The sequence below is a fragment of the Poecilia latipinna genome, unplaced genomic scaffold (genome assembly GCF_001443285.1).
Source record: "Poecilia latipinna isolate Pla-1442-1.1 unplaced genomic scaffold, P_latipinna-1.0 Scaffold1497, whole genome shotgun sequence".
NCBI classification, from domain to species: Eukaryota; Metazoa; Chordata; class Actinopteri; order Cyprinodontiformes; family Poeciliidae; genus Poecilia; species Poecilia latipinna.
Window position 1 is genome coordinate 46,838 of NW_015114113.1, and position 11,964 is coordinate 58,801.

The 11,964-nt window shown below is 43.2% G+C and overlaps 1 protein-coding gene across 1 annotated transcript; it reads right to left on the reverse strand.

Annotated features, from left to right (window-relative positions):
• Nucleotides 1-475: 475 nt before the first annotated feature.
• LOC106963122 (kidney mitochondrial carrier protein 1) lies at nucleotides 476-11,231 on the reverse strand. Its single transcript, XM_015057859.1, has 9 exons — nucleotides 10,987-11,231; nucleotides 10,696-10,843; nucleotides 10,356-10,450; nucleotides 10,050-10,135; nucleotides 5,272-5,367; nucleotides 5,041-5,165; nucleotides 4,102-4,225; nucleotides 2,020-2,100; nucleotides 476-1,588 (listed from the first exon to the last, which is right to left on the reverse strand). Exons 1-9 carry the CDS (start codon nucleotides 11,048-11,050, stop codon nucleotides 1,547-1,549), a joined length of 861 nt encoding a protein of 286 aa, XP_014913345.1. The 5' UTR covers nucleotides 11,051-11,231; the 3' UTR covers nucleotides 476-1,546.
• Between the last annotated feature and the right edge of the window lie 733 nt (nucleotides 11,232-11,964).

Here is an 11,964-nt window from a genome sequence, read left to right on the forward strand (position 1 = left end):
CGAGTAGCAGCGGGTGAGTGTGTGGGCCCACAGCGCCACACTGTGGTGGCTGTAAAAGTCAAACAGCCAGCACTTTTTCTCCCCCTTTTACACTGAACGCCCACGGCTGGAATACAATAAAGCTAAATGTAAAACTTTTAGAGGAGTGTTGCCAAATAAGTAAAGGACAAATGAAAAGTCAATGGTATTCTATAGGAAACTGGTGGATTGAGTTGAAAAGGCAGTCAACAAACCAGACTCCGTTATATTAGTGGTCACGAGGAACGGTCCAAGAGTCCAGGAAACTATTGAGAAAAGGTTGTCAAGTAACAAAAAGAGATTAAGTTTATAGGACAATACCATATCAAACATGAAGAAAATGTATGTAAACTCCTAAAACTACATACCATCTGCATGTAGTCTTTTTTTTTTTTTGTGGCTGTACATAATTCTGTCCTAATAGCCAACAATTACATCCAATCACACATCAAACCAATGTGGTTACAATTCACGATTTTTATTTTCAATGTACAAGTCCACATCTGCACTTAAATAAACTTATTACAAAATAATGACACTGGCTTACACTTTGGCAGAAGCAGCATACACATTCCTTTCCGACGAAAGCTTAAAGCGTTTAAATACAGTACGAGGGAATAGCGTGGAGTGAACAATCGCTGTGTTGAAGCGGCGATGGGAATCGCCTGATCTGACCCGGTGAAATGTGTACGCAAGTTTACATATCGTCTGCATATGTGATGACTTTTCTAAGTGACAGATGTAACAGGAGCTTGAACATCACTGAGAGCGGCTAGAGGATATATTTACTTTCCAGTCATGCACATGTGATGAATGTCCCGTCTATGTAACAACTCTGGCATTTGAGCCATATACGCATGTAAATATAAAGCTTGCAGTATACCACGCTCTGTTCTTGGCCCTTTACTCTGTAAATACACAAGGGAGACCACGAGAAATAAATAACTTCAAACTTTTAAATATAGATATAAAACCCACAACGCATTGGTTTTTTCAAAGGGGAATGATTGTGCCGATTGTCACAGCGGCTGTCCAACAGTCGGGAGTCCACGTGCAGCTCACATCCTGAACCACAAATTGGGTTAAGGCACACAGTTTACAGAGCACTTTATGTGGAAAAAAAAAACCCATTTAAATAACACAGGTTGGACGCATTTTCATCACCATAACAGAGACGGTTTTGAAGCATAGCAGCCTTTGACTGAAATGTAAAGTGTTGATTCTTTCTAGAGCTGGAGAATTTCACAGTTGGCTTGAGTCTGAGCGGAAACGTGGTTCTGTAGCGCCTTGAAGTGGCAGATGAGCACAAGAAGCCGCGTGAGTATTCATGTCACAGCCCTCCCCCCGTTTGCCACAAGGCAAACGCGAGTCGCTCTGGAATCGGATTCCACTTGAGTACTCCCCTGGCTTTCCCCCCTCGCCGGCTCTGCCGAGGAGCCGCCACCATTCCAGACGTTCCTGACTTTGGTCCCCTCGGCTTGTCCCTGGGCGACAGCTCGGCTCGCTTTCTCTCCCGATGTTCGTTCAGTCACACGTCAATCTTCTTCAGCTGCTCGTAAGTGAGGAAGAACTGAAGATGGAGTGAAGGAAAATGTGAGGAAAGGGGAGCTGCATTTTGGGTAGACAAAGGCAAAAGCAGAGGGAATCCTTCAACTTTGCCGCCCAAAGTAAATAAGTTCGTTTTTAGCCCTGAACAGAGTGATTTCCCTCTTAACATCAAAAATGAAACCCTGTGTTCATTCTCTTGCCCGCTGAAGGTCTCCTACGGTCACTTTGACAGGGGGGTATTTGGGTAATGAGGCAGTAGCTCCAGGAGATTACATAAAAGTGTTAGCCAGAATTAAGCTAATCTCCCCCACTAGAAAGAAAGAAAGTCTCTGAATCCCATGCTTTACTGAAAGCATTACAGCATTTTACAACGTGCCTCAGTTATTACCACATCCTGGAATACATTTCAATTTTAACCAGAGTAGTCGTCGACTCAGAGGGCTGAAAGGATACAATGATGTTCCACGGTCCCAGGCGGAGCCAGTTTGGGAAGAAACCCTTGTAGAGCGCCATGAAGCCCTCTGAGCGCCACGTCTGCAGGAGGAAAACACAACAAGTTCAGTCCAATGTCACGTAATTATCCTCTGATGGAATCTGCTAGTGATGATACTCTTCACTGCTTGATGATTCAAAGGAAGAAGAAAACTTTAAACTTGACATGTTTGAGCCAATAAATTGAGAGAGCAAATCATTTTGACACCATGATGGAACAAATTTCCAGCTAATCAATCCTGGCTAATGACCTGAAGGTGATAAAATTTTAAAAGCCAATCTCCCCCCCCCCTCAACAATGAATGCATAGTTCAACACTCTTGAATGTGGACGCACAAGTGATTTTAACATATTTTGAATCACTATAATTTTTAAAAAATGAAATAAGAGTAAGTACAGAGGTAAGTGAAGCAATTTAAGGGGGAAATTGTATTTTCTAAAATAAAAAATGTCTCGACATGTCTGTGGTTCAATCAGGCTGCGAGGCAGCGAGAGAAAACAAGACTTATGGGAAGTTCTGAGTAGTGTAGAGTAGTAGAGAGGATTAGAAAATGTTGACTGTTTTTTAATCAATCTAATTCTGTAAGGAAGATGTATAGTCTGCAGACACATTAGTCCAAACTGCATTACATGCAAATTTCTTAATGGCTTTTCTTTGTATTGGTCTAAACATGTCTGCCTCTCACCACAGACATGGCCTCAGGTTTGTCAACCTGCCTGTTGACTCAACATGCATGAACAGGCCCCACCTGTGTGTACGTTGCAGGACATTAGCATACATTTAGCGAGTTAGATTAAAATTAATGGTTCATTTGAATATTCCCAGATGTTTTCTTTTAGACATCATGACTAGAATTCATCAATTGCCACCATATTTAATGTTCAAGTTGCTTTTTCTCCGACTTACGAGTTTAGCATTTTTGTTTTTCACGTTTCAAATTTCATCTGCGTCACCATTATAACAGCCGCTCTATTGTCATCCCGTTTTCCCATAAAGTGCAGCAGAATGCATTGTTTTTTGTTTCTCACAAATAATAATAATGAAAAAAAACTAGGCTGTTTCCATTTTGCAGCAAAATGTTCTGTTTCAATCTGAATTAGCATTCAAGTGTGGGTTTTTGCAGGCATGAGTAAACCCTCCTAAACGAAGCAGTTAATACTTCCCTGTTGCCAGTAGCAACATGTCTATCAGTAACTCACTGAGGGCTACAACAAGTGCAACAGAAATTCTTGCATTAATAGATTTTGGGGATTACTGAGCTGATGCAGCACCGTGTTCAGACCCGATATCAAAGTGATCCACCAGGTGTCTAGCAGACAGATATAAACTGCAGTGCCCTCAGTTCTTAGAACCTCCATATAAAACATTACGGCCATTAAAACGAAGGGCCCTTAAAGCTGAGCTGCACACGGCCGCACTGGAGAGGTGCAGCTAAAAAGCAAACCTAATCTTTTTCACTGACTGATCTGGCTGTTAAACATAAACCACAAACACTTCCAGGTTACAGATTGGGTTTTTTTTCCCCCCACCTCACTAAAAACAGTTCCAGTCCTAAACGCTAAAGAAAGTTCTTGATTTGCTCTAGAAAAGAACCAGTGCGGCTTTCCAAAGACAGACAATTTTAGGTTCGTCTGGTAAATATTTGATTCTAAATGAAGCATTGAGGCTGCGGTTTACTAATGCAGCACTTAATGCTCTATGAAGAGCACTGACCTACTTAAAGACTGACAGACGAGAGATACGAAAACTGACTTCATTCCAAAGTTACTTAAGATTTTTATTACCGTTGATGTGTAACTTGGATCACTTTTTTCAGCCTTTACCAAAATGAAACCAAAAAAACTGGGACTCAGCAAGCCCTAGTACCAGATTTCTTTAGAGTATTTAGCTGATCGTGCATTTATAGCAGTTGATATGTAAAGCAGTAGATTAAATCTGTCTATATTCAACAGCAGAAGAAGCATCTACACAGGAATACCTCAGACAGTGTTTATGTGTTTTCCCGTTGTTTAGTATGGTCCGGGTGTTAGTCTGTGACTCACCTGCAGCAGACAGTCGAGCGTTCCCTGGTACAGAGCCCCTCCCCTCTGGTTCATCATGCGTGTCCGGACCACATCTACTGGATTCGAGGCCAGAGCCCCAGCAAGGCCACACACAAAGCTGGACCTGATGGGCAACAAAGAGCAGCCAGCGTTGGGGACGTTACAGGGTATCTGCAGGTTTCAGCCAGTCAAATTTAAAACCTTGAATAAAATTTAAGACAGAAAAAGAAAAAGCCTATAACTAAAGGGGACGATTAATGGACTCTGCTGGCTCGTATGGGCTGGCAACAGAAGTAAGGTAATAGTGAAAATGAACGTCATCCAGTCAGCAGGTGATACATTTGCATTTACTCACGATAGACGCAAAAAATTAGCAGCTAGTTATCGAACGCCTCAAGTCACAGAACACAATGAAGACGTCTGCATGCAACTCAAACTTTAGCCGGACAGGAAAGTCACAACATTTATTACCTGGTATTGGCATTTATGACCAAGTTACATTTTTAAAAATAATTTAAGTCCTTAACTTTAGATAAATGAATTTAAGACTTTTAAAGGATGCGTGGACACCCTGCATGATATCATGGCGCTAGTCAGCATTTCGGTGCCACCAATGAGACCAAGACCTCTGAATCCTAAAAACCACTAATGCAGCCCTTTTCAAACACATCAACCATTGTTGACGTGCGTCTGTGGCTCTTCGATTATCACACTCCTTAACTGACCAGTCACTAAGTGGACAGCCATGTCTCTGGCTCTAAAGTTACTGTGTGAGCATTTAAAAAATATCCAAAAACATATATACCGCAAACCAAAAACTAAATCCTGACAGATGCACGTCACTAAAACATGTTTTGACTGATGCTTTTCATTTTTGACAGCTCTAATTTACAGCCACTTAAGGGATACGTAGGAATCCCTTCAGTAACTGAAACTCACAGGAAGTGTGTGTACACGGTGTCTCCCATGTGACCCGACAGGATCAGGTGCTTCTTGGTGATGTCGTAGACCGGGAGTTCGACGCCGACCACGATGGCCGCTCTCTGAGCTGTTAGAGAAACGCCCTGAAACGAAAACAAAACGAATGCTTACAGGCCGACACTCTGAAATATGAAACTCACTGGGTCTTTTTGTTTGTTTTGTTTTTGATTCTTTGCCAATTTCCTCTACCTTCCACAGTCCTCGTGTGCCCTCCTCCTGGTAGATATTGATGAAGTTGCCCATCATGCTGCCTTGGATCACATTTCCCTGAGCCTGCATCCGGATCTGGGAGAAGACACAAAGACACAAAGTAACCTTGGTGGTCGCAAACTTGATCTTGCACCGACATTGGTCGATGCACTGGGAGACTCGGGCACCCTCACGTTTTTGCAGTTGTATGTGGACAGTCCCCATGTCCACATACAATTCCCATTCCGCCACCCAGTCAGTGGAGCTATTGTCACATCCCGGCTTTCTCACCCTCAATTTCAGCGGTCCTTGATCGCACGTGCGGAGCAGTACCTGGAACACATGGAGGACCTTACGGGAAAGATGGATCTCCATCTTTCCCTAAGGGTGGAACAGGTACGGCTTTTTGAGGGTGAGATTCCGGGGGCGCTTTCTCCAAAGAGTTTTTTCTGCAAAGAGGCACTGAAAATGCTCTTCGTAGAAAATGCCCTACTCATGCCCTTTAATGACTCTGGGAGTGACAATGGCCTTATTGTCACTCTCAGGAGGGTTCTTGAGTACTTTGAGAAGGGACTGAGGGAACAGTTCTCCACCTCAGAGGGGGTGGCACGTTTTGATGCCAGCTGGAAGGCCTACCAGTTGGAACTGGCATTGGAAGAGATGTTCTTCGGGCATCCTCTTTCAATGTCAGACTTCCATTTGAGCGCCAGCCTGGGAGTCAGCACGTCCAATCCAAAGAGCCTCACCTTCAGGAGAGGCTTCATTGGGTTGGCCCCTCATACTGCTGCCAGTGCTGGCGAGGTGCCGCCCCCTCTGCACCACTGGACGAGGAATGCGCTCCAAATGTACCGTTTGGAGCGCATATTTCCTCTCTGTCAGGTGTTGGAGGCTGTTCCCTCTATCCTTGGGGCTGCCTTAGTCCATGTTTTCCTCTGCGATGTGTTCAGGAGGAATGACAACATTCCATGCAGTTCTCTAAAGGGGGATACCCCCCCTGGGAGACTGACTGGTGTGACAAACCTGGACACATTTGCAGAGGAACTGTGCAGTAAGAACTGTTTTCCTGCTCCTCTGACTTTTGGACGAGCCCGAGAAATCGTAATTCAGGCCGGGAGGGACCCGCAAGAGGCCCTTGTTGCGGGTTTCCGTGCCCATGAATTACGGTTTCTTCCGGCAGTGAAGTACCGGGACTTCCACAGAGCCCACAAGCTGTTTTGGAATTCCCGGGACTTCACAATCGTCCAAGGTGAGGGGAGAAATGTGGAACTTTCAAAACTGGCAAGTATCTCCCTCCAGATTTTCACTGAGATGGAGAGACGGTCCCTGTCCTTCTCACGGAATCTGGAGAAGTACCGCGACAACGGGTTGCCATGGTTGCGTTCCGTACTTCAAAGGGTTCCGGAGAAGGTGGGAACTGCCCTCTCCCTCAAGATCTTCACGTTCATCTCGTCAATTGGGATGATTATGAACGGTGATTATGTAGATTATAAATGTCTTCATAATCTTCTACATGAGTTGAGTCCCATCAGCCAGAAAGTGATGCAGGATTGGAAGATATTGTCACGATTTCACCTGCCTCGTGTCTACACCTCAGTCATCTGGAAACTTCATGAGGACATACCTTTCCGGCTGCAGGTTCCCTCTAAGCCAAGGTACCTGCCGCCAAAGGAAGTCCAAGCTGAGCAACCCTATGAGGATGTTCAGCTAATAGATGACCAAGATGAGATGCCCGCCATTGAGCGTTCTAAATCAAAGACAGTTCCTGCAAACTCACGCAGGCCTTGGACTGAAGAGGAGGAATCCAACATTTTCCTTCATCCAAAGATCACTGCAAAAATAGGCTATGAAATGTATTTGAAGGCCTGTGAGATTGATGGACTCCCGGTCAGGACCCGTAGGGCCTTCAACGCCAAACGTTGGAGGATGCTAAAAGGGGGTCAGTCTGGTGGAAAGGATTTCATTTTGTAAATATTTTCATATTTTCTATGTTCTTATTGTTCCTCGTTAATGAACTTCATAAAATCTTGTCTTTAATGACTTCAAAATATATACATCAGATATGACAATGGGTGCATTGTTTTTAACCTGTGTTTAAACCTATAATTACACTGCAGGTGTGACTAAAAAAAAAAAAAAAAAACAGAAACCGCCACTGCATTTACACGGACAGCTTGTGCAGCACACACCCCTATGAAACACAATGTTCCAAACCTGCAGAAGCATGTGTCGAGGTGTTAATCTTATAAACACTAACCGCGCCAAACGGATCGCAGACAGAGAGAGATAAGGCCGTTGGCATTCACCAACCGGTATCATTTACAGAACGCTATGTTAGGCCTTTCAGGGGTCAGTCTATAAATAAAGCACCAGTGAGGTCGTGATAGCCCCGGTTTGACTTTCGCTCTACTACGCTGCCTTCACCAAGTATTAATATCTCTTGAACTTTTTCACATTTTATCAACTGACAGCCAAGGTTGGGATTTTTTTCTTTTTTCTTTTGCAACCGGCAAAACAGAAAACTACTGCAAAACTGTGGAGCATAAGAAACAACAAAATGTGGCTTTCACATTTCTTTTAACAAAATAATCTAGAAAGCATCCTATGCATTTTTACCATGAGAATTTTTTCTTTCTTTTTTTAAATATCTCAAGTTCTGTCAGATTAGACTGAACAAAATTCAACTGATGTTAAAGACTTTCGGGTCTAAACCTGGGCTTTAACCGGGTCATTCTGGCACACAAATATTCTCTCATACAATCCAAGGGCGTCAAGTTTCAGTACTGCAGATTTTAAATGCATCTATGCTTCTACACACCAAATATCTAGCCTGTTATAGTGCTACCTGAAAGCTGAGGAGGGAATTCAGTCGTTTGATTCGGGTGTAGTGAGCCAAGGACTGACCAAAAAGTGGTAGAACACATTAAGAGTCTCCATTTGATATCGGTGACCTGAACTATTCCACGGCAGCTTTAGCTGAATGTTAGGGATCTTTGTCCTGCTGGAAGTCAATCGTCCATTCCCAGTTTTGGAGTCTACTGCAAGGATTATCGTCAAGGATTTAGCTCCATCCCCACCCAGACTTTGCAAATAAACCAGCTCAGATCTCCAGACCTGAGCACCTTCTCCCAACTTTGTTGTGTCAGCACACGAGTGCGCCACTAATAATTGTTCTTGTCAACAGCTTTGTGGATCTCCACAGTTATCATGGCCCTGTAGGCTTAGGGCTGTAGTGATACAGTAATCTTACGATATGATACGATACACGATATTCTGTCCACGATATGATATATATTGCAATATTCATCAAACGATACAATTCAATACACTTTTGCGATTTTCTGAAAGATTTTAGAGGGACAGAGTGATTTTGGTGATATTTTGTGACTGTTATAGAGTTGGATTGAATTACTGAACTGAAAACTGATTAAAACACCAACCTGGCTCTGGTTGGACATGGACACAGACAAAGTCGACAGCTGGACAAAAAGAATCAAAGAAGTGGTGAGAAAACATGTTTCTTTTAATTGAAACAGTACAAACTGTAGCTTACATGGATTTATAAAGTAAATAAAGTGCACCAAGTACCTGCTCTGAATAGTTTGATACCTTTTTAACCTTGACACTTAACATCTGAAGGAATCACTCTAAGCCTGATGACCTAATCACTCTCCCGGCGAAGCAAGCAGTGAGTGAGCAAGATGACAGTTGGATGTTACGATACTTGCGGATGAATATCAATTTTTTTCTAGGAAAGAAAATATTGATATATATCGCGATATCGATATTATCCTACAGCCCTATGTAGGCTGTTTTTTTTTTCTGACGCAGGGTGAAGCTAGTCAAGCTGTAGTTTGTTTGACTAGAAAGTCTGGTTGGTTTGAGGAGGAGGGAATGATCAATAAAACTTTTATGTGGACAAAAACAAACCGAACTCTGGCTTTCCTGAAAACCTGGGCCCTGGTTCGGATGTGTTTCCAAATGCATGGTAATACCAAGCAGACCAGAGACCGCTCCAAAGCGCAGGATGTGGACGATAGCACAGGGCATTCTGGGTAAATTCAACCTAAACAAACACGAGAGTCGTTGGTAGATCAGCTTGTAATCTTTTTTTTTACCGACAACAAAAGAGAAATCCTTCAACCGCTAAAATCTGATGCTGCTCCAGTTTAGTTTACACTTTGTGAAGGAGGAAGTTGTGTTGAGCGTCTTCTTCTGAGGTTTTCCTGTAGTTTCTTTTAGTGGGTTGTGGTGTAGTGCCACCACAGGTGAGGAGGTAAACCGGTTTTTCCAAAGAGTTTGGTTTGTTTGACACAGCGGAGTGTGAAAGTGAACCTCTCCGCTTCAAATAGATTGAACACTGTTTCATAATTCCTACAGTGCTTGGGATGTTATTTTATCATCTAATCCTGCTTTAAACTTCTCCACCGTTTTCTCCCCAACTTGTCTGAAGTGTGTCTTGATCTTCATGATGCTTTTTGTTCACCAATGTTCCCTGACACAAAACACCTGGATTAAAACTGATTATTAAAACTGAAATTTTATTGCACATAAGTGGAGCAATAAAACAACTTCTGACCTCAACCGGTTCAAACGTGAAAAGGTTTAAGTTCTATTGATAAGTAAAACTCCACACCTTCCTTTGGTTTCAGGACAGACTTCTCCGTTTTCCACTGAAATATTTCCAAACACTTTGCTTTGGGGGCCCAAAGACCCGTCAAACCCGCTCTGCTGCTTTAAGAATTATAAAGAAGACCGGTCATTTATGCTAAATTACATACCTTCAGCACATCAGTGGGGTTGGCAATGGAAGAAGAGATGACTCCAGAAAGAACGCCGCACAGCACATTGGTCAGCAAGGTCTCATCTGGAAGAAAATCAAGATATTAACTTGATCCACTCAAAGCGTGCAGTACTGGTTTTAGAACTCAGTCTCAGGAACCAGGCCGGGCACTACGCTTTAAGAGGTCACGCAATGTCACACAAACTCCTGTGACCTTCTGCAGGAATGCGCATGCGGCGTGTTTGCCTTGGAGCAAAGTTTGTGGGTTTGTGTTTGAGAAGTGCAACAGAAACCGAGCGCTCACCTTCTGGTCTGTCCACCAGCAGCCGCTTAAAACTCTGATACGTCCCAATTTTGATGGTCCCGTAGGAGGCCTGACGGAGCATGGCGGGGGCGATGCTACCAAAAAAAAAAAAAGTTTTTTTTTTTTTTTTTTAAATGTAGCACTACAGAAAAACATTGATTAAATAATCTAGAAATTGTGCTCTCTCTGTCTCTCTCTCTCTCTGTTAAACAAGGATGCAAGAGAGATCGGGTCGACAAGACACAGGAACAGGAAGTACATTGTGTTCATGCAGTACCGTTGCACTTTCATTTTGCGCAAAATAAAACACATTCAGCTACATAAGTGTGAACCCGCTCACCCCGAGTAAAGCGCCCGGAGCCCCTCCTCTCGTCCTATCCTCATGATAGCATGGAGCATGCCTCTGTAGCGGATCTCACGGTACTTGATGTCCCCGACTTGTCCCTGGACCTGGAGGCGCGTCTTGGCCAGGTCGATAGGGAAAGTGCCTGTTAACCCACAGCATTAAAGACTCATTACCTTGTTTTCAAACCCACGTTCGTTTTTCTTCAAGCAGGAAGAAAAACTAAAATAAGAAAACACCCCATACACGCTGCACGGCCTCCTCCCCACACATCCCTCACCCACTCACCGCATTCTGCCGTTATAGAAGCAAGCCCGCCGAAAACGAAAGGCTTCCAGTTCACGGTGGACATTTTTTTTCTTCCCCGGACCGAGTATTAAGACGCAGTGAGCCGCTTCTCGGTATTATACAGCCAATGTTTCTTATGAGAGGATCCCAGGTCCGGTCGTCGCCAGAGAACTTCAGCCCCACGTCGCCTCCTCAGACTGGCAGACCTGAAAGACGCTCAGCTCCGCCTTCCCGCCGCTCCTTCACCGGCGTCTGTATTCTCAGGCTCCGCCCACTGCTCGCTGCCTGGCAACCGTGCCAGAACGTCTCGTGACTTCAGTTATCAGATCCTTTCTTGCGTTTCTTTTTCAAACAAATATAGACTGACTATAAAAGAAAAAAAAAATACAGCTGGGTGTTTAGATTTCCACCACAGGACTTCACGACATCCACAGTTTTGTAACAGCATATAAAGAAGCTTCCCCACCCCCCCTTCAGGAAAGTAACCTGAGAGAACATGGTAGTCAGTCAGACACTGGAATAATGACACAGCTTTAATGTGCAATAAAGAACAAAATGTAAGAGATCTTAGTTTGAAAATGATGCATATACATACTTAAAATATTACATTTAAGAGCTTAAATGCTTTTTTTTTTATTTGTGCTGTAAAAAAACATGAGAAAATGCAGCCTACCTGTTTGGTAGGTTATTTCTACATTGTAGCAATTCTTCTAGGCAGGCCTAACCCCAGCTTGTATGGAGCCTTAAGAGGAATTTAGTGTATATTTGTGTGCCTGTGTAGTTAATTTCATTCGATGTTAAAATAATCCATATTTGTAGTCTATCTTTATTCTTAAGTTGTTTTTTTTTCCACTTTGGTTACATTTGGTTAAGATTTTCTGAGGCAGGCTGCATCTTTAATAGACCATCATGAAATATAAGTATCATTTTCACAAGACAATCTGTGTTGTTTCAATTAGAGCTGCTACTAGCAATAAA

What these genes read in the sequence shown, in the direction of transcription:
- LOC106963122 (XM_015057859.1), bottom strand. Translation starts at nt 11,050, where the DNA reads ATGTCCACCGTGAACTGGAAGCCTTTCGTTTTCGGCGGGCTTGCTTCT. An exon ending in TTCTATAACGGCAGAATGCG is followed by an intron (nt 10,844 to 10,986) that starts GTGAGTGGGTGA and finishes GTGGGTTAACAG; the next exon opens with GCACTTTCCCTATCGACCTG. An exon ending in CTCCGGGCGCTTTACTCGGG is followed by an intron (nt 10,451 to 10,695) that starts GTGAGCGGGTTC and finishes TTTTTTTGGTAG; the next exon opens with CATCGCCCCCGCCATGCTCC.